This window comes from Ambystoma mexicanum, chromosome 1p (genome assembly GCF_040938575.1).
Source record: "Ambystoma mexicanum isolate Mex_15411 chromosome 1p, UKY_AmexF1_1, whole genome shotgun sequence".
In the NCBI taxonomy this organism is placed as follows: domain Eukaryota; kingdom Metazoa; phylum Chordata; class Amphibia; order Caudata; family Ambystomatidae; genus Ambystoma; species Ambystoma mexicanum.
Genome location: NC_090921.1, coordinates 211,844,125 through 211,871,382, shown reverse-complemented (window position 1 = coordinate 211,871,382; position 27,258 = coordinate 211,844,125). Strand labels below are relative to the sequence as shown.

Genomic DNA, 27,258 nt, shown 5'->3' with positions numbered 1-27,258 from the left:
CATGGCCATAAAATGCAAACCACGTGGCTGCAGATCTCCACACTCTGCAAAATCAAACCCTTCATTCCCGGCATGATTTCCACACAGTGATCTAAGCCTGTGTGATCTTACACATCGACTGGGGAAATACTTCCCCCTCCGTAAGGCATTCCAAAGTACTCCTGCCCACCTCATTTGAGGTGCCCACATATTCATCCATATCTCTCCAACGCTGCCAGCTTGGGTTATATTTACTACTGCATATATCCTGTTTTAGCAGCCTTAACAGAGCATCAACCTACTTGGCCACTAATCTCTACACCTTTTGGAGGCTCTCCCACCTCACGTAGCAAAAATACCAAAAGGTTGAAGTCTAAGCTGGCCCATGAATACAAGATTTGCAAGTAATCTTTCTCCTGCCACACCCAGACCATCTGGAACTGAATTCGGCAGAGGCTCTGAATGCCCCTACACAGGGACGTCTCTATGGGAGGGAAATCGGGGCTGGGCCACATGTTTAATTTGTTGGACCGTTGGGCTGGCTGGGCTGTGCACTACATCATGTGCTGACAGACAGTGAGAGTGTGAACACACATGCCTGCAGCAGGAGGCCGCACGGCTCGGCTGAGCTCCACACACACTCCTCGCCTCCTATGACTTTAAAGTTCAGCAACATAATTGAGGAGTCATTCGGATTCTGCTGCTTTACCAGTGTGCCCCCACCCCCACTGGCATCTCAATTACAGATGTACACGTGGTCACTGTAGTGCCAGTGTGTCTGGCTTCAACGGAACAGGAAAGAAACAATTGAGATTGATGGGCTCCTGTTGCCCTGGCTCTGCCTCTGCCCCACAACACATCAGCCAATGACGAATCAGAAGTCTGTTGCCAGGTGTGCAGCAGCTTCTGTGAGCCAATGGTATTTGGTTGTGGGCGTGTCTTCTTCAAGGCTCTTTCTGCATGGAACAGTGAGTCAAGCTCTGCACGAGGCCCCATGTGCTGCTCTTGAGGCCTAGGTTTTTTCACCTTATCTACTCGGGCTGGGCCTGCCCGGGGCCCTCACCTAACTGGCCACGTCGACGGCCAAACCCCCACACCCAGGCCAGTGTATCTCTGGCCGGCCTTCACTAGGGGAAGACCTGAACCCAGAGGGTCTGGCTCAGAGCTGTGCTGCAGGCGGTGCCCAGCCAGCACTGGTAACTTGGTAACTAGCAATTTATTTTCTTCGTCTTCTCTACTCTGTGCGCTGTTCAGGACTAATGCCCCGGAGCCGGACTATCCAGTCCAGTTCATCATCCAAGAACCGATGCTGGTTGCTTTGGTTTGGACTGCCTGTCCTGCAATCGCCCAGGTACCACGACACTACTTTCGGTTGATGACGGGACCAGGGTCACAAGGCGAGTACCCTTTTAAGTTCGGGCATGACTCCATCGCAGTAATTGCGGTGCACGGTTAAATTGGATAACAAACAGCGTTCTGCTTTGCTGTATACATTTCAACCTTTTGCTTAATTAAACACGTTGCAGTCCAGATCTTACAGAAACACGGGTTGCATTTTACTATCCAGATATCTATTCTGGTAGTGACAAATCACTCAACCAGTTCAAAGCCCTGAAGCCACAAGACTGCGAACCCACCAGGCACGCACCCCAATGTCATGTCCCACACGAAAGGCAATGCATGGCACTCCCTTGAACGCAAACCACAACACCCACAAAGCACCGGAAAACATACCCAGACCCTTCTCGAATGGCATTTCCCCATATAAGAATTGTAGTACAATACATTCATTATTCTACACTTTAGCTGAAATGCATGCAAATACAACTGAATTACTTAATTTTCAGTATGCTGATCGCCTGACATTTATATTACCCAGCACAAGTTGCCGGGCCCCACTAAATGTTGTTATTTGTAGTCTGGGCCACTTAGGCCATAACCGCTGCGCCGCATATGGTACCGAAAACTTTGGCCTCACTCACAGCCCTTCCTCCAGGCTAGGAACAGGGGCGGGAAGGCAGCAGGCATTCAGCACACTACCAAGTGAATATTTGAATGTTGCCCTTAACGTGGCAGAGAACCCCCGACCATCGCCCCAACACACGCATGCTAAACTATATTCCCCCGACCATGCCTGGTGTGCCCATAATATTGCAAATGATGTGACCCTTGGTCCGCATGCACTTGGGGTATCGAACATTGCGCAGCGACCGTCCACAACTATGATAGGCACAGTGATCAGTGCTGCAGGTGCTGTGGCCAGTGTGGGTGGAATTGCTATTACTACAGGTGCTTTTGCAGTGGTGCTGCTGCCAGTGGTGGTGTGACAGGTGATGCACTCTGGTATAGTTGTCAGTGCTGCAGGTGGTATTTTACATAGGCAGTGCTCTCCAGCAGCAGTAGCACACATGCAGTTCTCTAGTAGAGGTAGCAGTGCTGCAGGCATGTGCTATACTCTAGTGCACTTGATAGTGCAGCAGGTGGTGGTTTACAGATGTGGTGCTGTAGTGTAGGTGGAAGAAGTGCAGTGCTTTTCTGCAGATGTCAATGCTGAAAGTACTGTGCTCTAGTGTAGTTGTTGGTGCGTCTGGTGTTGTTCTTCAAGGAAATAGTTGTGCTTCAAGAAATGCTGTTGCATGCAGTACTGTTGCAGGTAACACAGCGGTGCTCTGCTGGATTCAGCAGTGCTGCAGGCACACTGCTCTATTGCAGGTGTCAGATGCAGCAGATGCAGACAGTTTTCCAGGGGTGGTTCTCCGCTGTGTATGGCTTGATGGTGATCTCTGGCCGCAGCACTATGCTGCCGTTGTTGGTAGTGTGTATGTGCGGTGCTCTACTATATGCCATTGCTGCAGGTGCACTACACCCCTACAGGTGTCAGTGGCGATACGCTTTCTGCTGGAAGTGCAGCACCCTGTTGCCAGTAATGTAGGTTCAGCCCCCCGCTGCAGGTATCAGTTATGGTCTAACTGGAACTTTCTTTTCCAAGTGCTGCAGTTGCTGTATGCAGCACTGTCAACACGGCATGTCGATCAGTGCTGCAGGTGCCTCACGCACCGGCTGTTGCTACTGTCAGGACACACACTCACCTGTCACAGGTAGTTCAGAAAATTGCCAGGTTGGGCTGTACCACCGAGTTCAACTCCAATACCTATCTAAGATGGTGTGGGCTTGAGCGGGAGTCTCCGGAGATATGTGGGTGGTGCAGGTGAAAGAGTCACCATCTCTGATATAGCAAGTGAAATGGGTGGCATCTCTCGTGCAGCTGAAAGCTGTGACATCTGAGATGGGTCAGGCGAAATTGGTGACTTTAATTAACCGTGTCTCTCTTCACTTTGGGGCTGGGGGTGGTGGGGCCCCAAGGCTGTCTGTGCCCCGGAACCCCAAAACTGATAAGATGGCCCTGCCCCTACCATCCTCCAGTTTCACAAAAAAACTAAAAATGTGGCTCTTTCAACAATATTGCCGTAACGAATTAAAAAAAACTCTCCCTCCACCAACAGTACTGCGCTACTGCATAAAATGCCATGCCCAATGCTGGCACCCTCCAGTTATAAAGCGCCCCACTGCTCTCGAGGTAGGTATGCACTATAGTAATGCAATAAAATAAGATTAATGAAGGGCCATGTATTGAAAAAGGCCTTTACAAATGTTTCTAATTCTTTGTGTGTTTTTCATCCACACAGTGCATTGCAGTCTGGTTTTTATTTTTAATCAATGCAAATGTGTTATCTTCTTATATTTTTGGGATGAGTTGTATTTTTTCTAATGGTTTTGTTATGTCTGATATAAGTGCTTCAGATGAGAGTGCACTTCATATATAGGAAAAAGTATCCCCTACTATTCCCCTCCCTGATAGTCTTTCAAGTCACTGTGGAGTTCCTATGCATATATATTACATGGCCTGTGAGAGCGGCCATGTAGTTATGGTTAAATAGCTTGTTGCTCATCTCATAGGAATAGCACTTTTTGGGTGGTTTATAACTTTGCTCCCCCTGGACGAATCCTTACCAAACTTTGCAAATAAAGTATATGTCCCAATCTGAATTTTGGTGAGGTTTGGTCAAGGGGGGCAAAGTTATAGGGGGGGTCCCAAATTTTTTTTTTTCCCATAGATATAATGGGAAAAAACTTTGGTCACGCCTACAGCCAAAACTGCTAGATGGATTTTCACCAAATTTGTGGCAGGAGTGCCGGCTTGGTCCCGAAAGCGTGCTTTTGTTAATTTGGTGTAAATCCGTCCAGTATTTTTTTTTTTAACAACCAAAACATAAGGCAAATTAATTAGTGATATCTATGTCCGGTCCGCGGACTCACTAACCTGTTCGGTCTGTGGACTGGCCCTGATTGGCTGTACTGTCCGTGGACTGGCCTCTGATTGGCCAGAAAAATGTGCAGACATTTGCGTGGTCCACGGACATCGGTACGTGGCCGCTGATTGGGTGGTGGGAAAACGTGAAATGCGCCGGTTTTCCCGAAACGCCTGCCATCTTGGATTTGCTGACTTTTTTGGGGTCCGCGAACAGCGCGGTGAAAACATTTTTAAAAAAGCAGCATTTCACTTGTCAAATTCAACAAACAATCTCTGGGGATGTGGGGGAGATGAGGATTGGATTGGATATGGCCATAACAAGACAAAAAACAGGTTGTTTCACCTGTGGTGTTTGCGGACACATCAGATGTCCTAGGACATCTGTTAGGACATCTGTACCTATTTCTGCATTCCAGGGTTGGGGAAAAGCAGTTTTTGGATGGCTTATGACTTTTGCGCCACTCAATGAAACTGCATGTAATTTTGCAATTTTATTCTAGAACTAATCCTGAATGGTTTTGCAAAGTTTTGTGCGATTCGGTCAAGAGGGAGCAAAATTAGAGGGCGGGTCCCAAAATATTGTAAAGGTATATAAATGTGGTGTCATTTGACGAATCTGCACAACGTTTGGCAAAACTATTTTGGATCTAGATATAAATGGTTTTCTAAAGTTTGGTGGGATTTTCTCAAGAGGGGGCGAAATTAGAGGGGGGGTCTCAACATTTTTAGATGGCTTATAACTTTGTTGCTATTTGACAAATGTGGACACAAGTTTTTAAAATGATTATAGACCCAACCTTCAATGTTTGGGTAAAGACTGAATGGATTTTGTCAAGTGGGGGCTAAGTTATATGACTATTGTATGTACATATATTTTGACACTTTTTAAAAAATAAAACATGGGCGGATTTCGAGCAAACTCATGAGGAGCATTGGCAAGGACATTAAAGTATGGTTTTGCAAATGTGCCCGTGTTTTATTTTTTGACAAGTGTAATAATGTAGGTACAAAAAAAGTCATATCCCTTGACTGAGGTATAGCCTGTGGTCGTGGGCAGTAGTCAGATTGCCTGGGTCATGGCATAAGGTCATGACGCGGACAATCTGGCAACTGGCCATAACCGCTAGGGACGAAAAATGGTGTTAAAGTGGCTATGTCTACCTGGGACCGGCTATGTGGTAAAGTTATTCGAAGGTAGGGTAGGTTTGAAAGGGGAAAAAAGTGCTTGTGGTAATATGTTCATAGGGTTTTGCAGGCTGCCATGGTAGGGGAAGAGGGACTGTGTACGGAGCCCCGCCTTCTCTTTCCATGTTGGCTGTCTTGCAAAAGGATTTTCCTTCCTACAGCGGGACGCCACAGGCGTCCCGCTGTCAGAAGAAAAATCTATGTTTTAGCACCCTGGGTTCCCGCTTTGGGAACCAGGGATGCTAATGGCCTTTATCCCCCATTTCAGGGGCTGCAATGGACGATAATGGTCCGTAGCCCTCCTTATTTATTTATTTATTTATATATTTATTTATTTATTTATTTATAACACACCAATGCCCGCAGACATCAGGCTGTGTGGTTACAGTATTTCTTTAGAAAGATGAGGTGGAGGAAGGCAGCTTACCACTTGCTGAGAAAGGAATAACCTTTCTGAGAGCTTTGCGGTCTTTGGATGGCAATAACCGATGCCATTTTTAAGATAAATAGCAGTTTTGATAACATTCTTCCAAGTATGTACTGTGTACTAGATTGGTAATGGATAATGAGTACAAAAAGGTGTAGGAGATGTGAAAGGGAAATGTTGAAGTTGAAAGTTCCTAGATCAGTAGAAAACGTAGTTCCAAAATGTCTGCAAAGGACTGATCTTATCGTGAAGAGTGGACGGGTTGTCGGACATGTCATCATGCCGTGCGCCAGCGTATGGTCATGTGGCACTGTCCGGAAGGTCTGCAATGAAGTCAGATGTTCGTAGATGTCTACGGATGCAAAACTAGTTGAAATAGTTGCAAAAAGTGTGTAGAAGTGTCCAAAATGATTCTAGAAGGTGGAAAATGGCAGGCTTTTAAGGTGACACTTTGTACATTGGACACAAATATTGTTGTTATATTTGGTAAGTATGATATTAGTGGTTGTAGGAAAATAGCCTGCACTGGTAAAAACCCATGCAATTCACTGAAAAAAGTTGTTAAAGGAACGTTAAAATGTTGTTAAAGGGACGTTATGGTTAAGTTGGACTAATAAAAACCTATGAAATTCAATGAAAAACTTTGTTAAAAGGACATTATGGTTAAGTTGCACTAATAAAAACCTATGAAATTCAGTAAAAAAACGTTGTTAAAAGGACGTTATGGTTGCAAGTAAAATCAAAAAACCCCTGAAAGTCACCATTTATGGTAAGCTAAGCAACCCTCAACGTTTTTTCATTGAATTATATATATATATATATATATATATATATGATAAAGTACCCCCCAGCGTCCGTGATATGGATATTGTAAGTCACCAAAGAGTTCCTTTATAAGGTCAAAGAAATCCAAGGTAAATGGCAATATCTTTTTTACATACTTTAGGAGCTACTTTATTACTTTTGATACATTTCTATAACAATTATCCCCTTTAATAATTGGTCCCTTAATTCAATACCGACATCCTCCAACGTTTGATACATATCAACAATGTACAAATTATTCAGAGAGTAAAAACATTCATATTCAGCGTATGTGTCGCTAAACATATTTTATGCAGTTTCATGTAATGCATTAACAAGATAGACGTTTCCCCTTGTTGTTTAAACTCCAGCAGTGGACACCATAAACATATTATAATAAAGATGCCGCTAGCAATAAGTGGCTGTAAGGTTTTGCAGAAAGGTATTACAGAAGAAAGGACTCTGCAGATGTGGTCACAGCTGGTATTAAGTGCTCCCATGTCAGACGGAATCCGGCTCTGTGGCGGCAGGCATTATGTTGGTACAAGCAACTGTAATAAGCTATTACAGACACTTAGTGATGACATGTTCTTATTACAGGTGAATAGTGATGCCACCTCCCTTAGTGATGCCACTCCCCTTCTTCTGCCCTGCGCCCTCTGCAACTCATCCAGAACAGAACTGCAAGACCTATCCTTGGCCTCAAGCCCAGGGACCCCGTCTCTCCAGCGTTGAAATCCCTCCACTGGCTCCCTGTGGCTGCAAGGATCAAGTTCAAGACCCTCTGCATTGTCCACAAGGCTTTCTGGGGCCTGGCACCTACCTGCCTGCAACGCTGCCAACCTAAATACTGTCCCTCACAAGTCCTCCGCTCATCTACCTCCAACCTTTCTGCGAGTGAGTCGGTTCTCCAAGCAGAGATTTGGAGGGAGATCCTTATCCTCAGCAGGTGCCTCCCTCTGGAATAGCCCCCCTTCCACCCTAAGTCTTGAGCCTGATATTCTTATCTCCTCAAGACCTTCCTCTTCTCCTCTTCCATCTCTCTCCCTCTACCCGGCTAACCTAGCGCTCTGCTCTTTCCCTCATCTTCCTAACAGCTTGCTGACTGGCCGCCTGGTGTACCTCAAAGTCTCACAGGTCCCGGGCATCCCCCCACCGCCTATTTGCTGTGTCTAAACTGTCATATGTACTTTGCGCACTTACTCTGCCTGTGCAGACTATTATCGTCTCAGAATTTCAAGGGCTCTGAGTGACTGTTGTCTTTTTCCTCATGTTCCCATCCTCCTTGAGCGCTTTGAAACACTTGTCTGTGTATAGGCGCTTTATAAATAAACAATACCATATCATACCACTGGTCTGTAATAAGGCATTTATTTACAGATTTTTATATGATCTTGAAGGCTGCTGTATATCATAAATAAATACAGTGTTCCGTCCTATGTTACGTGATACAATAAAGGCTCAGACTGAAGAACACACACTTACTTGTAATGGGAACCTCAGACACACATGTGGAGGGAACTCACCTTACAAAATGCTAGCTTGGTAGCTTGCTTCATTTCGGTGTGTTTGTCTCCAGGAAACTTCTTCAGCCAAACCCAGTCTCCCTGGAGGTGGGGATGCGGGGAGAAGAGAGCGTGTTACACAAAAATGAACACAAATTCGGCAACTCCGTAAGAAATAGGGAAGACAATTTCCACTGAAACGTGTATGGGAGCTGGAGGGTTCCTAACGAGCGTCTGACTAAGCCTTGCAGCTGTTGTCCTCTAGAGGGCGCATGGTCATGTGAATGCCCACGAGGCCGGGGCACCGCCTGCTCCTGGCCGACACCTTTCAGAGACAGGAGCAGCCCCCTCTTGGGCATACTAGCTCTCCCCTGGGTGACGGTGCTCGGGATGAAAAGGCAACACATCTGGTTGTCTCTGGTAAATGGGCTTCTAAATCTTTAGTTTGAACACTTTCAGTTTGAAATATCAGGGTTTATGAGTACCATGAATTAAGGCTACTACAAGCAGGGCAGGCCAGGCCTTAGGGGCAGCAGAGCCATGGGCGAATTGGCACCCTCCCCCATCCCCCGCGCGCCCCTGGTCAACAAGGTGGGGGGGAGGGGCGGGGCCAGGTTTTGCCACTTTGGTTCTTTTTTTTTTAACCTCCTCGCTCCGGTGAGTGGGTAATGGTATGAATGGGGTTTCCACCATCTTCCCCTTTCTCTGTGTTCCCTTCATCCATCCGTCATTTTAAAAACGGTGGAAACACCCCAGCACTGCCTCTGCAAACACGTCCCCCGGTCCTCCCATTTCTGTAGTTTTGCCCCACAGAGGTGACGCTTTAGCACCCCCTCTAGGAGGCAAAACTGAAGGCACGAGGGCCGGGATGGCATTCCGTGACCGCACTTTGCAAGGTGCTCTGCTCATCTGCAGCCCTCAGTCTCCACATTCATGCTGGCGAGACCTAGGGCGAGCAGCACTTAGACTCCAGCATGCTAGCGCTGAAAAGAAAGGAGCACATTCCTGAAGTGGCTCCCTTACATTTCAGCACGAGTCTCTGCAGTGCAAGCTTCCAACAATGGAGAACTATGTTTTTCTTCCTTGATCTGGCTGGCACTCGTGCTATGGAGACTCCCGCTGAAGATAAATAAAAACACACAAGGGTGAACGTCCCAGTTCCCTCGTTAACCACCCTCGCTTCGCTCGGGCCGTTAACTCGAGCTGCTGTGCCGTTTACCCTAGTATAGCCCGTGGAACGCGTTAAAACGCTATATAGTTTTTCCAACCATATACACATAAGTAGTTGTTTATTAATGTATGTATTTATTGCTTGTTTGGTGCTTATATAATAAGTACATTTTGTTTCAAATATTTGGTCCACATCAGCTGACTGGATTCGCAGACTGCGCGTTAAATGATCAAAAAGACAGGTATAACCTGGGCATTTGTCCATTAGCTATGCCGTTTGTATCCAACATTACTCATTTTGTCAGCCCCTTTCGTTTCCCCTCCAGTAAGGTGCTGCATGAGACATTTCCTTTGGTTTGGCATAACAAGTCCTCCACTTTTGGCGGGTGCCCGGCTGCTGGAAGAGTTGCAAGTGCTCCTGCGCCGGGCGCCCGCCGTTTTTATGCCCCAAGCCCCACCTCCTTCCTTTGTTGCCCTTCGCGGGCTTTCCAGGGCTCTTGGCGCCCTTTCCTTTGGCTCCTTTGCCGCCCTCTCCCCTGCCCCTGTGGGGGGAGGGGCGAGAGAGCGTAAAGGAGGAAGGCCCCTGCCCCGGTTATCGGGGTGCCTCCTCCATTCGCTGTGCTCCCCGTTCGTCACCTTCAAACCACGCGGAACTCTGCTGCACATATACAACAAAGATAAAACATATTTAAAAAATCATTCCTTCAAGAATTTCTCATAACAAACAGAATGTTTAATAGGTCAAATTCCCAACACTGGTATCGGCAGAGACAGAAGACGGGATCCAATGCATTTCGGACCTCTGTGGTTTTGAGTCTGTCTATCCTGGTGTAACTTCCACCCTTCAATAAAAATCTGAGTCTGACCTCCCGGGCCCATGGCATGAAAATCACACAGATTCAGATTTATATCGAAGGATGCGGGGTACACCAGGAATTCCCAGCTGAAGGGATAAACGTGCTTTTCCAATTTAGCATTGTCCCCACCTGCCCCCATCCCCATGACATGACCATGATTGTGTTACAGGTCACGTCAGGGTGCAAGTCGCAGCAATGACTTGGCCAGGGAGTAGCACAAGATGTTATGGATAAGCTAATCTCAACTGAATGATAGGATTGTATCATAATCCAGTGCTGTCTCCTGACTAGACTGCCTCTTCCTTTCCCTATCTACTGTCATTAGTACGCTCTGTGTTCCTTCCTTTAGACAAAACATCCTCACTTCTCTCCTACCCATCACTCCTCATTTGCTTTTTCCCTCCGCAGTCTTGGTCCTCACTCATCAGTCCTCAATCTTCACGCCTCCTTCCCAGACCTTAGTCTCCCTCCTTAACCCTCTTCCCCATGAATCACACACTGCATATTTTAGGACATAATCATTTGTCCTGCACATGTCATCCTTGATTCCTCATTCCTCCCCCTCAGTCATCAGTTTTTAAATTTGTTTTAATTGTGTAAAGCACAGACCTAGATCAAGTGCAGCAGAGTGCGGTACAGGTTGTGGGCTAGCATATGGGCTGTCATCTTTTAACAGTATTGCAGTACTCTGATTTACGATCTTTGCTTCGGTCTGTACATCCATTAGTATCAGTGCTTGGTCACGTGTAGTTGAACAAGCCATGTTGTGAGAGTTCCAAAGGGTAGGTGCGTGACAGGAGTAGGATTGTTTGTGTCCTGCATTTATGGTCGAGTTTTGGTTCTACGCGGTCGGTCTATTTGCTGCACGAGGAGGTTATGTGGAGCTTAGTCAACAGGTAAATTGGTGTACTACTTGTGACTGCTTTGTAGATGATACTTGCATTCTTCTTGAACATTCTTTCCTGGAGAGGAAGCCAACATAGTTTGTGTTGGACAGGGATGATTCGCTCAAATTTGCACACACTTGTAATGACACATGTTTCAGCAGGTATCTATTCTATCCATCGAAATTAGTTTCCTCGAATTACTATCCAATACATTTTATTCAATTCAAACCCTTTCCATCGAAATGCCTTTTCATTGAATACATTTCATTGGATTTCGATGGATTTTTGTTTTTAACACTAGGTTTAAGGTTAGGGTTAGAGTTACGGTTAGGGTTAGGGTTGGGGGGAGCCCTTGAAGTTTGGAGGGTTTGGTGGGGAAACTCCATCTCGACCAAACAATAAACACTTTAAAGATTTCAGCACTGGACAGCTCCATGTAACGTTTTAACGTTAAGCATGTTTCACCGAATTTCATACAAAAAATGTAAAGTGTTTATACAACGAAACGCTTTTCGATGAAAGGGTTTCGATGCATAAACACTTTGCATTGTATGTATGGTAATTCGATAGAACAGTTTTCATTGAATAGGTTTCGATGCATTCCATTTTATATGGAAAGCATTCAATGCAAAGACCATAAACCGTTTCAGCATGGTGCACTGCTTTTAGGAGAGCCAAGTGATATGTCATTTCCCCCATTGATGTGTGAGACCATAAGAGCCGGAACTATAGTATGGTAGTCCTGCGGTGGAATGTAGCGTTTGATTTTACGGAGTGTTCAGTTTGGAGCCACGCTGTTTGGGCCTTCTTGGCTATTTATTTTTGGAAGCACAGGCTTCTGTCGATGATGAAGCCTAAGGATTTTGCTGAATCTGAGAGTTGAGGATCAAATCCTTCTAGACACATATCATTGAGCCACTGTTGGACAATTTGTTTTTAGTAGGGGGACAGATAAGTACGAATTTGGTCTTGGAAGGGTTATGTTTGAGGTAGACAATTGGCATCCAGCACTGGATGAAGGCTATATTGGGATGACAGAAATGACTGATGTCCTGTGGGTGTTTTACACTCATGTACAACTATCGCACGTATTGATTGATGGCTATATTGGGATCTTTGAGTAGTGTGCCCAGAGGCTCCATGTAAAGGTTGAAAAGGATTGGTGAGAGGATGGAGTCTTGGGAGAGTCCACTGGAGATGGGAGTGTGTTAGAATGCAGCATGTTCATCTGGACGGCCTTATGTCTGCCCGAGAGGGAGGAGGTAAACCAATTCAGGACAGTGCCAGAGAATCACATCCTGGAGGATACGGTGGTAGATGGAGTAGAATGCAGCCGGGAGGTCAAGGATGACAAGAAGGCACGAGTCACCCTTATCCATGATTTGGAGGGCATTATCTACCACCTGGATGGTAGCTATGTCAATGCTCTACTTGGGCGGGAAGCCTGACTAATAGTCCTTGAGGAGGTGTCGTTGTTGAATTCTGATGTGTAGTTGTGTAGCAACTACATTTGCCAAGGTTTGCCAATAAACCGACAGTTCATAATGTGCCAGTAGTTTGCAAGATCATCTGAGACTAGGGTCTTTTTTTCAGACGTGTTTGTATGAGACCAGTCTTGACGGTGTCAGGGAATGACCTGTGAGAGAGGCCTTAATGATGCTGAGGAGTGCGCAGAGCACTGGGCCCATCAATTGTTTAATGATGGAGGCCAGGATGACATTATCAGAGTAGGAAGTAGGTCTGAGGGAAGCAATTGTTTTCAGGTGGTCTGGGGGAGAGAATCTGGTCCAGAGGGGAAGTGTGGATGCTGAAGTGCAGGGAAAGGCGTGATGCTGATTTGGTGATCTGTGATCTGTCTGATTGTGTCTATTTTATTTCAATAAAAAAGTTGTTGATTCTGTCGCGTTTATCCAGCATTTTTGGCATCTCGGGGTCACATGAGGGTTTGGTACAATGCTTTACGACTTCAAAAAGGCTTTTCTCCTGTTAGCGGCTCCTGCAATGGTGGTCGAGTGGTAACGAGCTTTGGCCTCGGTAATAAGAATCCTAAGGTTGGCGCAGAGAGATCTGAGGTTGGGAAGATCTCCCGGGTTATGGTTTTTGCACCACCACTTCTCTAGGGTGCTGATTGAGCATTTTTTGTAAGCAAGCTTAGCGGTGTACTAGGTGGTGGATGGTTTGGCCTAAGCATGGCTCTGCATTTATGAGCCACTCATTGGCTGCACTTTCTGATTACCTGCACTTCTCCACCCCCACGCCCCCCTTGGCACTTCTCCCCTTCCCCTTCCCTGCACTTGCACAATCTGAATGACACAATGCCTAGTAAGATCATTGTTTTGTTCTCCCTCCATTTCCCCCTCCTTGTCTTGTCGCGCCTAGAAACACTTGTGTACAGGCGCGTTATAAATGCCATATCATATCATGGCTGGCTTTTAGGGGGGTATGGGTGTCAACCAGTTTCATAGTGGAGCGGTTGAATAATTCTAGTAGGACAGAGGTATTCTCTGTAGTGGAGATGTCAGTGAAGTTTGAGCTCATTGGCTGGAACAGTTTTGAATGAGCAGCAAGTGGGGGTGCACTTTGTGGGCCTTGGACGAGTGGGTGATCGATGGTGGGTGATCGATGGTGGGACAGCAGCATGGACAGATCCGTCGAGTGGGATAGAGTGGCAGCATGGTCAGACCAGTCGAGTGGGATATGGTCTGCACAGGTGATGAGGGGGATTATGTAAAGACTACGTCTCGGGTGTTGCCTTTGTTGTGTGTGGGGAAGAGCACAATTTGCTTAAGGTCCATTGATTCAGTCTGTGTGAAAAGTGTGCTTTTTGATTGTCGACGTGAGACTCAGGGACATTAACATCTCTGAGAAAGACATTGTTACTGTGCGCTCATTTGGCAGAGGAGAGTAAGTTGGAGATGTTGGCAAAAGAAAGACACTTTCTTGTGACCGGGTCTGTAGATGAGGTAGAAGGTTGTAGATTCCTTGTGAGATAAAGAGAACCAGCAGGTGAGTGATTTAAACAAACTTACTCTGGGAGAGGAGATGATGGAGCGTGGCCAATCACTCCTGTGTATGATTGCCACTCAGCCTCCTGCCATTCCTGGCCGGTCGACATGTTTTATGCAGTAGCCTAAACCCCCTGCCCCGGCCCTGGCCGGTCGACATGTTTTATGCAGTAGCCTAGGGGTAGGAGGACATCGAAATACATGGTGTGAAGATGGGGTATACCATATTTCGTGATGAAGAGGGCATCAAGGTTATTGTATGAGATGAGGTTCACAATTTCTGTGGTGTGTGAGGCTGTTGTGCAAACACTAACCATCATGAAGGGCGTGAGTGAGTGGCCATGAGTGTTGGATGAGGCAAGGGCAATTTTGATGAGGATCACTAGGGTAGCTTGTCGGGGGATGCCCAGGGCACTTGGCCATTTGAACCCTAGCGAGGGTGGGGATAGGCTCTGGTTGGAGGTGACACATGGTGGTGTTTTTTGGTCTAGCGACTACTTTGTAGATGATGAAATTCAGGATAGCAAGTCTGGCCCATGACCCTATCAAGCCTGAACAGGCACAAACTGGTGAGGTCCTTGCCTTTGTCTGTCCTTTGCTAAAAACATTGTCCTAACAACTCACAGCGTACTGCTCCTCTTCACAACACATGCATGCGTGTTCACTCCTCCTTCTTAGCTATCACTTTGCTTCCTCATCTTCATTACTCCTACTCAGACATCACTCCTAATAGTCTATCAATTCTCCTTCTCAGTGATCATTTTTCCTCCCCCCAGTTTTCATCCCTCCTGATCAACATTTCCTCCTCTTCAGTCAGCATTCCTCTTCTTTCCCAGTCATCATTCCTCCTCTTCCCGAATTATCTTTCCTCCTCTCCACCCTTCATAATTCCTTCTACTGAGACATAATTCGTCCTGCTCAGTAATCATTCCTCCTGCTCAGTCATCATTCCTACTCCCCATTCCTTCTCTACAGTTATTCCTACTCCTCACTCCCCATTCCTATTCTCCAGTTATCATATCTATTCCTCACTCATCATTCCTCCTCATCATTTATCATTCCATGTGCTTTATCATGATTTAACCTGCCCAGTCAGTATTCCTACAGCTCAGTCTGCATTCCTCCAGCTCAGCCATCAATCCTCGTGATGTCATTATTCCTACTCTCCAGTTATTTCTCCTACTCCTCAATCATCATTCTATGTGCTTAGTCATCATTCCACCTGCTCAGTCAGCATTCCTCCTAACCCCCAGCCATCATTCCTCCTGCCCAGTAATCATTCTACCTCCTTAACTCTCTTTCTCGAGCATCATACACTGTACGATTTGGAGCATAATCACCTGTCATCGATACGTCATCCATATTTCCTCATTCCTGCCCTTCAGTCATCAGTTGTCATAACAACTCATGCCTTACTGCTCCTCTTCACAATTCATGCATGAGTGGTTCCTACCCCTCCTTAGTTATCACTCTGCCTCCTAAGCCATCATTCCCCCAGTCATCATTCCTCCTGCTCAACCATTTCTCCTCTTAAATTACCATTCCTCCTCTTCACCAGTCATCCTTTCTCCTCCTCTGTCACCATTTTATGAGCCTTGTCATGATTTCCCCTGCCATGTCGTCATTCCTCCTCCTCCTCAGTCATTCCCACTCCCCATATCAACTACCCCGTTCCTATTCTTCAGTTATTATCCATACTCCACAGTCATCATTCCCCCCATCAGTCACCATTCAATGTGCTTAGATAGCTTATCATCCCTTCTGCTCAGTCATAATTTCTACTCACCAATCATCATTACTTCTGGACAGTCATCGTTCCTATGTCAAACCCAGCATCACTCATACTCAAGTCAGCATTCCTCCTCTCCACTCAGTCATCATTCCTCTTCCTTCGTCATCTTTCCTCCTCCTCGGTCATCAATCCTCCTCCTCAGTCATCCTTCCTCCTCCTTGGTCATTATTCCTCCTCCACGGTCATCATTCCTCCTTCACGGTCATCATTCCTCCTCCTCGGTCATAATTCCTTAATGCTCCTCTTCTCAACTCTGAAGTTTCCCTATATGACAAGGCATGAACACATCCCAATCTCTGAAAGTATTGTGAAACAAAATCAAGCTTTACTGTATACCATCTGAGAGTTTGTATTATATGAACTTACAGCATATGCACTGTTGCTGGAATATAGTGCATTAGTGTGAAGCACATTAGAGTGTAGTCTGATAAGTGAGGAGAATGGCTGAGAAGGAAGTGTGAGGAGGAGATTTGAGGATGTCCAAAAATTAACACAATACTATCCGTTTTAAGATATCTTCGTTGCTTCTTCTCACTTGACAGTCATCCTTCCTCATCAGATTCCAATCGTATTCCTAACATGTCACTATTCTTTACTCGTTAGATAACTAAAGTGGAGGACAGACAACTAACTCATGAGCTGTGAAAAGGAGCATTAAGCTATGAGGTGTGACGATGACTGAGGAGGAGGAATGATGATTCAAGGATGACATGTGAGGGGGGACCGAGGGTTATGAATGTCCTAAAATGTACTGTGTGTGACGAGTCAGGAGTGATACGGAGGAGAAATGAGGTGAGAAAAGGAGGAGTGAGGCGAGAGAAGGAAGAGTGAAGGCGGGGTAAAGAGCGAGGAATGATGAGTGAAGATAAAGACTGAGGAAAAGGGCAAATATGGAGTAAGGAGTAAGAGTAAGGGGTAGAAGTGAGGATGTCCGAAAACAGATGCCTGGAACCAACTTCCCTTCGCTCTACGCAGCACTGAGTCCCACATTGCGTTCCGCCATGCACTTAAGACTTTCCTGTTTTAATTCTGCTCATTTGACCCCTGCCTCTCGTTAGTGCCAAATTGCCTTCGGGCTTATGTTGCGCTCTATACATTCTATTAAGATAAGTTAATGTACTCATCTCACCCCACACATCATGTATCACTTATTTTCTCTGTTTATCTCTGTCCTCCTCACATGCCCCCCCTTCCTGCATCTACCATTTATGTTTATCGCCTTATACCGGCTTCCTTTCTCCTGCCTGCTCCTCTCTCACGCCTGCCATCTGGCCCACATTCCCTTCTTGCCTTCGTGCTCCTGTCTCTTTCCTGCCACTGGACAGAATAGCACATGGCTCAATGGCAACATGAACTGTTGGTTTCAAGGCATGGACTTTGATGTAACACCCTCAAGCATTCTGGGGTTTGTAGTCTTGATCTGCTCAAAGTGTACTATCCCGAGATTGCAATGGAAACATGGTGTAGTAGCTGACATGGAGACAGTCTTTGACTGTCCTATAGGGCAATAGGTTATGCAGGCACAGCATGCTAATGTGGGCCTATTTTTTGAGTCATGGTGGGCCCGTTTTCTGTCTATAGTGGTCCAGTTTGATGCGTTTCTGCGCTGTACTGGTAGTAGTTTTGACCAATGTTACTGAACAAATAATATTTATAATTCACAATTTCCAAAACATTTTTCAAAATAAAACGACCCCTTGGATACTACAGAAAGAATCGGTCACAAAAGGAACAACTTGCCACTTACACAGGGTGACCACAAGTATTGGGCACGATAAGTATAAGTGTTTGTACGTCTTTTCCCTTAACACCCCCTTTCCTACCCAACCATATTTCCCTAATTCTCTATCCGGTTTTTCTAACTCCCCTTCCCTATCCACTTCTTCCTAACCCTCTTGCACCATTGGCTGTCTCGAGGTTACCTGTTATCTCAAACATCAGGCACCCGTACCAACCAAGTTGGGAGGGTCGACTACCATTCGGCTTCCGTGGTCAGGAAGGAGTTGTGAGATACTCATAGGTCGTGACATTTTTTCACACTTCTCCTATTTAACACCCAATCTGTTGCAACTCAATTGACTGTCAACAAGCATGGCTGCAACCCTTGAAAAATGTGATGCACGTTGCTCCCTTCCTGCCTACTCTGTCTCCTGCTGGGGTCACAGCTCCACTACTTATTTTGATACACTTCTACCACTGTACAGAACATTATGAAAGATGGGTGTCACCTGGGGGTGAGTGGCGGGTGGGATGGCTAGCGTCTGGGGCATACCTGAAGGCCACTACTCTCTTGGGAGTAGGCAATCAGCACTTGCCCATTCATATAGCAGCGATGGTCCATCATTTAGGATACCGCATCCGTGGCCAGAGTGGCAATTTTCCACCAAAGAGTTTGCAGTGGATTCCCTGGAGAAGTGACATCCAGTTAGTCCTAGGCGGTTTGTGCACCAGCTTAGGAAGAGAAGAGTGAGAGCCCTCCATGGAAGTGGTGTTGTAAAGGTTAGAGAGCCTGGATAGCCGGGTTCCAGCTCAGGCCTAAACAGTCAAGCTTTGACCATGGAAAACATCTTGTCTCCTATAGATTTCCTGACCTACACTGCTCCATTGCAGCATGAAAAGTCAGCAAGAGAGATAAGGAGCAAGGCATTAGGAAGTGCAGACTGTGCATGTGGACTGTGTAGCAGGTTGGTGTGTGGGTGGACTGTCTGTATGCAGCTGCAGGGTGGCACCACTCTGATGACGCCACAGCCTGAGGACGATGCCCCATTCTGCATGACCTTGGCCTACCACTCCGTATATCACTCTCTTAAAATCTTGGAACCAGTCTGAGGAGGCGATCATCTCACTCCTTGTGGTTAGCGCCATGTGTCTGAGGGCAGATCCAGTCTCACTAGACTGGAGCTGAAGGCTGGCAGTGGCATCTCCCCCAACAAAAGAAATACAACCCCGGGAAGAAAGTACAATTGTCTCACTCTAGCCGCAAGGTTGCCAAATTCCAGGTCTCGAGGGCCAGAATCCTGACAGGGTTTCAGGATATCCCTCATGAATATTCATGAGAATAAATGTGCATACATTTAGCATCAGTGTATAAAAATGAATCTCATGAATATTAATGAGGGGTATCTTGAAAATCTGCCATGGATCCGGCCCTCGAGGTCTGGAGTTGTACAATCCTAGTGCTCCAGTCTTCAATGCCTCCAACCCTCTCCCGTCTGCAGCCCAGCCACTCGTGATGTTGTGCCACCCGCATAGACAAATAACAGCAGGACAGAATGAACTGAGAATGAACTTACCTGAGTGGTGGTGAGCCGGAGACTTTGCTTGTTAAAGGCATATGGCTGCCCCTATACTCGCCTCCCTCTCCCTAGAGGATGGCAGGAAGGAGGAGTCAGTCACAGACCAGGGACCGAGGCCTACTCTACATCAGCAGAGCCGGGAGGCAGGGAGCGAGGGATGCTAGATAGCTCAGCCTCACTTACAGAGCGGGAAGGTCGCCGGCACTTGCTAAAAGCTCGCTCCAAGCCATTTGGTGCAGAACAAGTGGGAAAATGTAGCCAATAGCGCCAGTTTCATCATTTATTACCCACACCACCCTGCAAGCACTACCACAGCCAAGGCCTAGCATTCATGGCAGCACACAAAAGCTTGTGTTGCTCGGTGTAAGACTAGTTTTTGTGCAAAGCGTAGTCAAGGTTGACTTACAGCCACGCATAGTTGGGAAACCCTCAATATGGCATGGCTGTTGAAAGGATCAGACTTGTATGAGGGGGAGGTGGGTCCTACGCTTGTAATATTTGCCTTTTGAGGGTTCCCACATCTGACCTAATGCAGTAACACCTGCCTGAAGAGAAGGTACTCTTAACCCACCTCGGACATCCTTAGATTCCTGTGGCCTCCTCACATCCCCAGAATCTCATATTTAGCCCCCGAAAGTGGAAGAGGAAAGCTTTGGTAGAACATGTATTGAGCGAATAGAACTGTGCCCCCTTCTTTTGACACCCCAAATAGGATGGTTTCTTTAAAAGTAGGGCAGGATTCCAAAGTACTTGAGGTTCTAGGTTCAACTCTTTGTTTATATGGCAGCCATCTTGAAACAACAGTCATGTTTTAGCAAGGGAAGCTGCCAATGAAGTTACTGTGCCAAAGATCCCGAACGTTATGAAGTGTAGTTGAACCAATCAGAGTGGATGGTTCAGGCGCAGTTGCGCTTCCAGACATGATCCAACGCTTGCCCCGGACTTCAATTCCAGGTTAGCAGCCGTTGGAGAATTAATTTGGGATACCAAGCTCCCTACGCATCTTTGGCCCTCCACACTCCTAACAGATGCCACACAACTAAGCATTTACATCTAGTGTCTCCCCACTTTGAAGACACCAAGCAAGCTGATCACAGCCTGCCGCCACACCCCAGAAACCAATCTATTCTTCTCCTCACATTCGTGATACAGCAATTGTAAGACTCAACCAACATTGCAGCCCTCCAGGGAGACCTACTCCAGGCCCAAGATGAAGGCACCTTGCTGAAACGTCTAAAGGACCAGTTCTTTCCATTCCACTGGTCCCTCCAATCCCTTGATTCAGATCTAGACATCGACCGCGTGTTAGGTCACCCTCCAGCCTGGCTACATTCAACCGATTGTGATGCTATTTACTGTTTGCAGTCTGGTTGTCCTTTATTGAATACTTGTACAATCACTTGTCACTATAGGTGGTGGTTATTCACTGATTTAGAAGCACTATTTCGCTCTAGCTCTGTATAATTGTCAATTCAGTCACATTGGGAACTTGTGAATACGAAGAATTGCCCTTAATGGACTGGATTTCTTGCTTCAAAAAAACTACTTGAAAAAATTACAAATGCATGACTACATATTGCATTAACAGCAAACAGCATAATAAAACATAATCTGTACTATCTATATCTATTTTTGTCTGTATCTCTATTACATGAACCCTACTCGATTTAATGAGTTCATGCTTATATGTGACATAACAGAATTAATCTAGGCCTACTGTAACTAACTAGTAGTCCACAGAAATGATGACGTCAGAGTAGCCCCCTTTGTATACCAAGAACCAATCAGAGTGGGGCAAGGTGATCCTGATGCATTGTGGGGTAGAAGGAGGCGGCCTGTGGCCAAAGGGCAGAGTTGCTGGAGGGAACGGCCTTTGGTACGATTGGCCTCTGCATGGCAGCACATTCCTGCTTAGCTAGACACACCCTTCTGCCTCCAATTCATTGTCACAAGAGTCCCTTGACAAACGCATTGCTTGACCATCAAAGGGCCCTACCTAATTTCCAACTCATAACATTAACACGTTGACAGTGGGACATTTTGTATAACAAAGGGAATCCTTCGAATTTCATATTGAAAAGCACACAGGCTCGGAGTGGCCTATAGTGAAAAAGGGCAATGCCCGAACCAAAAATGCAAAATGTTAGTGTTGGCCAGTTTTTTGGGTCAAAGTGGACCACTTTTTGGGCCAATGTCAGTCAGTTTGATAAGTTACTTCACCCAGCGGCTAAAAGATTTGACCCGTGTTGCTAAATAAACAATTTTCACCACATTTTATGAAAAAAAGCACTCAAACAGTGTCAAAAACGGAATGAATTGCCATTTGACGCTGTGGGACACTTTTTCATTGGAGGCCGAACCAAGTTTCTGCCCCGGTCCAACTCTGGAAGCGCATGCCGCAATAAGAGAGGCGCAGAGGCTGTCTACATGCGCAGTGACAATGCGTGGCTTCGTCAGCAACAACTGGCGGTCTCTCCAGAAGAAGGTGCCAAGGAGAGCCGGATTTCCACCCAGCTGATCTCCCAGATCTTACTTGGTCTCCCCCGGTGCCGGGGAGAGTCGGGTTTCTACCCAGCTTAACTCTCAGATCTTACTTGGTCTCTCCAGAAGAAGGTGCCGCAGAGAGTGCGGGGTTTCCGCCCAGCTCAACTCCCAGATCTTACTTGGTCTCTTCCGATGAAGGGTGCCGGGGAGAGCCGGGTTTCAACCCAGCTGAACTCTCAGATCTTACTTGGTCTCTTCCGATGAAGGGTGCCGGGGAGAGCCGGGTTTCCGCCCATCTGAACTGTCAGATCTTACTTGGTCTCTCCATAAGAAGGTGCCGGGGAGAGCTGGGTTTCCGTTCAGCTGAACTCTCAGATCTTACTTGGTCCCCTCGGAAGAAGGGGGCCGGGGAGAGCCGGGTTTCCGCCTGGCTGAACTCCCAGATCTTACTTGGTCTCCCCGGGTGCCGGGGAGAGTCGGGTTTCTACCCAGCTGAACTCTCAGATCTTACTTGGTCTCTCCAGAAAAAGGTGCCGCGGAGAGCAGGGTTTCCGCCCAGCTCAACTCTCTGATCTTACTTGGTCTCTCCCGATGAAGGGTGCCGGGAGAGCCGGGTTTCCACCCAGCTGAACTCTCAGATCTTACTTGGTCTCTCCCGAAGAAGGGTGTCGGAGAGAGCCGGGTTTCCGCCCAGCTGAACTGTCAGATCTTACTTGGTCTCTCCAGAAGAAGGTGCCGGGGAGAGCTGGGTTTCCGTCCAGCTGAACTCTCAGATCTTACTTGGTCTCCCCCGGTGCCGGGGAGAGTCGGGTTTCTACCCAGCTGAACTCTCAGATCTTACTTGGTCTCTCCAGAAGAAGGTGCTGCAGAAAGCATGGTTTCCGCCCAGCTCAACTCTCAGATCTTACTTGGTCTCTTCCGATGAAGGGTGCCGGGGAGAGCCGGGTTTCCACCCAGCTGAACTCTCAGATCTTACTTGGTCTCTCCCGAAGAAGGGTGTCGGAGAGAGCCGGGTTTCCGCCCACCTGAACTGTCAGATCTTACTTGGTCTCTCCAGAAGAAGGTGCCGGGGAGAGCTGGGTTTCCGTCCAGCTGAACTCTCAGATCTTACTTGGTCTCTCTGGAAGAAGGGTGTTGGGGAGAGCCGGGTTTCTGCCCAGATGAACTCTCAGCTCTTACTCTGGTCTCCCCGGAAGAAGGGTGCTAGGGAGAGCCGGGTTTCCGCCCAGCTGGACTCCGGGATCTTACTTCGTCTCTCCAGAAAAAGGGTGCCGGGTTGGTTAGATTCCCGGAAGGGAACAATGTCTCGTGCTTACTAAAGAAAACAAAAGCTTAAAACAGTCTGATGGTAAAAAAAGTGGGACTCTCTACATCATAAAGGATGTAAAATGGAAGGAGTGGGGATGAACAGGGAAGAAGGAGATGGGGAAACTCGATTCTGCGACCGTATATTTTTACTTCCGTGACAAAAAAGGGATCTATGTGATTATCTCGGAAAAAAAATACCGACGCTGAAATTATCGACTGTCTTTTTTCTTTTTGCACATTTCCATGCAATTATATGTGCGGGCGGGCCTCCCTTACCCACCACCATACTCGTCATACATGTATTATTACCCTAACCCCCCCACCCCGCATATAATTGCGTAGAAATGTGCAGTAAAAAATTCGACATTTTCGGCCTCAGTATTTTTTGCTGGGAAATGATGGGGTGCTGCCACGAAAATGCAGTGCTCATGATATGTTAGCTCAGGGTGACTGCAAAACACAGCTATGAATGGCATGATCTCCCCTAAAAAGAGCAGCACAACAAAGTGGCCACATTAGTGAAGGAAAGGCCATAGCGGGGGAAAATATGGTTTGAAAAAAAGTGGACTCCGTCCCCTCAAAATCTAGTGGAGACAATGCGTAGGCTGCATGCGTTATATTGACTGTGTATTGTTTTCCAAACGACTTGTTGAACAATGTATGCTTTTCTATGGTCGTAATTATGTCTCTTGTATATCTGTACACTACAAAAACCTTAAATTAATAATAATTGGCATCTATTGAATATGATGTCATCACAAAAGTTGCCAATAGAAACTACTAACTTCAAAGAAGCAACATGAATGTAAGCAAGGATCAGATCAGTGTCTGAGAAGCACATCTGAAATATCAACATGTTTCGACTGCAGGGATGTTTGTGCACCCTTCTTCAGGAAAGTGACCCTCTATTAAACTGTATATTTGGAAATGGTATATCAAAACTATCTTACATGAACTGGTAGCGTGGTTTCAATCATTAATATTATAATCAGCGCTAACAGGTGTGTGTGAGCTGAATTTGAAATGCTCTGAGTAATCTCCAGGACCAGTTCCTCTCGTTACAGGCACGCTATTTATTTTTTGTATCAGACTGTTTTTGTATTGTTTTCTCCAATAAGTAGAGGGTTCCACATGTTTAGCTTCATAAGGAAGCTATCAGGAGAGTAAGAGGGTATGTTTGCAGCAAGAGGTTATGTTTGTAGAGGAACTCTAGGACCCCAATGAAGCTTAACGAATGAAAACATAATGCTCTCGAGTAATGGTCCCGATGCCACGGCGGGTGGACAGTTATATCAGAACGACTGTCTGCCCCTATTGAACACTTTCTAGAAAGAAGAGAATTCAAGGTATTATAAGGGGTCATCAGACAGTGAGCAGAAGAAGAATGAAAACTCCTCTGAGCAACATCGAATCATTTCCCGGCAATGAAGATTCCTCGAGTCACGAGACCAGCACCAACCGGTGGTCCCCGACATCTGCGACCTTCTCACTTTCTCTGAGCACCTCTGATGAGCTCTACTTGACCTCAAGAAATATACTCAGGGAGAAGTAACCCATGTCCCGGAAAATGGGGCTAAGTCACACTGAGACAGGAAGGATGTCTACAATATAGCATATTCTTCAGGTTGACGGCTAAGTCAATGACTGCACTGAGCCGCAAATCCCACCATGAGGTCCAAATCCATGTCCCTTCAACTATCCCTGGACAGCTCCATTTGGATGTCCTCTCACACTGGACGGCAGACAAGCCGGTTTCCAACACCTCTGCATAGGATTGACCGATTTACCTACGAGACCGTGGGCCTCATTACGACCCTGGCGCTAATGGTTTAACGGCAGCTCAGAGGAGGTCCCTGACCTGGTAATTGCCTGTAGAAGGTCATCGTACCAGAATCAGGGATTCCCAGGCCTGCTCTAATCTTTGGGTGGGAGAAGGTCCTTAAGGTAGTTAAATGGAGTGGGAGAAGCACAGGAGGACAGAAAGGGGTTGGAGAAGAAAGGCTGCAAGAAAGACACAAATAAGCCTTTCTGCTAATTTGATAACATTCCTGTTCTTTCTCCTTAAAGAGAAATTCAGAAAAGGCAGAACGGGTCCCCCCCAACAGATGGCATCAGGAGTATAAATGAGGTAACACTACTCAATGATTAGGGCGGAAGTGCTCTAATGCAGATCTTATCAGACTCATGGTGACAGGTAGACGGCTCACAGCGAAGACAACAATGAGCAGTCTGCTCTGTATGGCCCTTCCCAAGTAAATCGACTCTCAGACAGCGAGCGCAATGGCGACTAGCTAAGGGGAAGATTACAATGAGAGGTTACCCAAGAAACATAGGTTCGGCCCACAATTAGCCACAATTAGCCACAGCCTAAATGAGTCTGCAAGGCAAGCAGTACCATCGATACGCACTCTCTACCAAAAGCCCTTCCATTTACCAAGCACCAGCAAATTTTAAGCCCCCACTGGTCAAGTAATAGCTGAAGAGGGAGGCTTACCTCATACACCGCTACGGAGGAGCTCTCAGGAGACGCTGCAGAATTGCTCTTGCCGGACACAGAGTGCCGTGGGGTCTTCATGCTTTTCATCTCGCTGATGCTGCGGCCAGCCAAGCTTGTCCGGCTCTCATTGCTCACTTTCTGCAATGTAACAAGTCCAAACTGATTAGTTCAAAGAAGGGCAATAGACTATAGGTTTGAGACTGTCTTCATCCAAGGAATGCCAATTGATAGGGTTGGTGTTTTCTAATTCCATAGAAGGAAAATGAGGTGTTATCTGATTGGCGTATTCCAAGGAAGGACAATTAAGGCCACTAGGTAGGTTTATTCCAAGGAAGGAGAGAAAGGCCACTAGGTAGGGTTAGGGCTTGTTTAGTTCAAGGAAGGACAATAGAAATGTTTCAGACCGGTTTATGCCAAGGAAAGCCAACAGATAGGGATAGGGTCAGACGCAAAGCACTGCATAATGCTCCCAGCAGGAGACCCACAGAGGTCAGTACCCGTAAAAATACACAATCGCTCACCTTTTTGCTGGTCTGAGTGTTGATAAAAGCCAAATCTTCCATGGTGAGCAGGATTTTGTTGGGTCCCTTCATCATATTTGCATGTTGGACCCGACGCCTGATGTTGAACGAAAAGCCCAGAAAGGAAAGGAGAGGTCATTAAAAGGATTGTGAGGGATATGAAGAGATGGGGGGGGGAATAGGGGTAAGTGAAGGTGTAGGAGATAATAAAAAGTCAAGAAGAAATATAAAAAAGAAAAAGAGAAAAAGTGGGTGGATGGGTTTCAGTCACAAAAATTAAGTATATATATATATATATATATATATATATATATATATATATATATATATATATATATATATGTATAAATATATATATATATATATATATACATACGTTACACAAATAGTACCTGCCAGTTCTCTGCTTTCCCTATATGCACAGACATAGAGTTGTTTCAGGCTGTAATATAGCTAGAGAGTGGCGAGGCTTGAACTGTCTCCAGCCTGATCTGCCTAAGCTTTCCTCAAAACATGTTCTAACTTCATTTTTCAACTCCCACCTTTTCTAACTTTGAACCATGCAAGGGGCTCCGAGAACATCTGGGTAGGGCTAGCGCTAAACAAAAATTCAAATTGAACAAATCAATTAAATAAAACAGGTTTGAACAGGGGACTCTTGCCCTACACAGAGTCAATGGCCTGCAGGTCTGCTGGGCAGAGTTTGCAAATCAAGTATAAAGCTTACATTGGATTCAGCAGAGCCCGAAGCTCCATTGGCTGGAGCTAGTCACGGGTCTGACAATGGCCTAGCTAAGAATGGGAGTCCCATTGCTGCAAATCAGGCATGTCCTTGGTCAGCCTGTGGCTGACACCCGTTCTGGCCAAGCATGTGCTGCTGATATTGGTCCACGGAAACATAAGGTTGGCATTGCTCTCATCTGAGCATGGGGATGCCATAGGTCTTATCTAAGTATTGGTTGGCCCATGGTCTTTGCCTAGAATTGGCTACTAAAAACCCCGGGGAGTGGAAGTATGTCACTGGCCCCAGCTGAACACGAGGTTGCCATTGGTGGTAGACGAGCATGGGACAGCCATTGGCCCCATTTGTGCCCCCCAAGAAGGGGACAGGCATTGGTATCATCAAACCATGGGGTTGTGACTTATTGAAGAAGACCATTGGGCTTCCATTAATTTCAGCTGAGCATGGCGTTACCATTGGTCCCAGACAGGTAAGAGTGGTGCCATTG

At 46.4% G+C, this 27,258-nt stretch overlaps 1 protein-coding gene across 5 annotated transcripts in view; it reads right to left on the bottom strand.

Moving 5' to 3' along the window:
• Window positions 1-27,258, bottom strand: part of LOC138567864 (retinal guanylyl cyclase 2-like) — a 419,705-nt gene that overhangs the window by 230,159 nt on the left and 162,288 nt on the right. For all 5 annotated transcript variants that reach the window (XM_069646359.1, XM_069646356.1, XM_069646366.1 and 2 more), the window contains 3 exons: window positions 26,030-26,126; window positions 25,506-25,646; window positions 8,234-8,314 (listed from right to left, as the gene is read on the bottom strand). In XM_069646359.1, coding sequence (XP_069502460.1) covers window positions 8,234-8,314; window positions 25,506-25,646; window positions 26,030-26,126 — 319 coding nt within the window. The remainder of the gene's footprint in view (window positions 1-8,233; window positions 8,315-25,505; window positions 25,647-26,029; window positions 26,127-27,258) is intronic.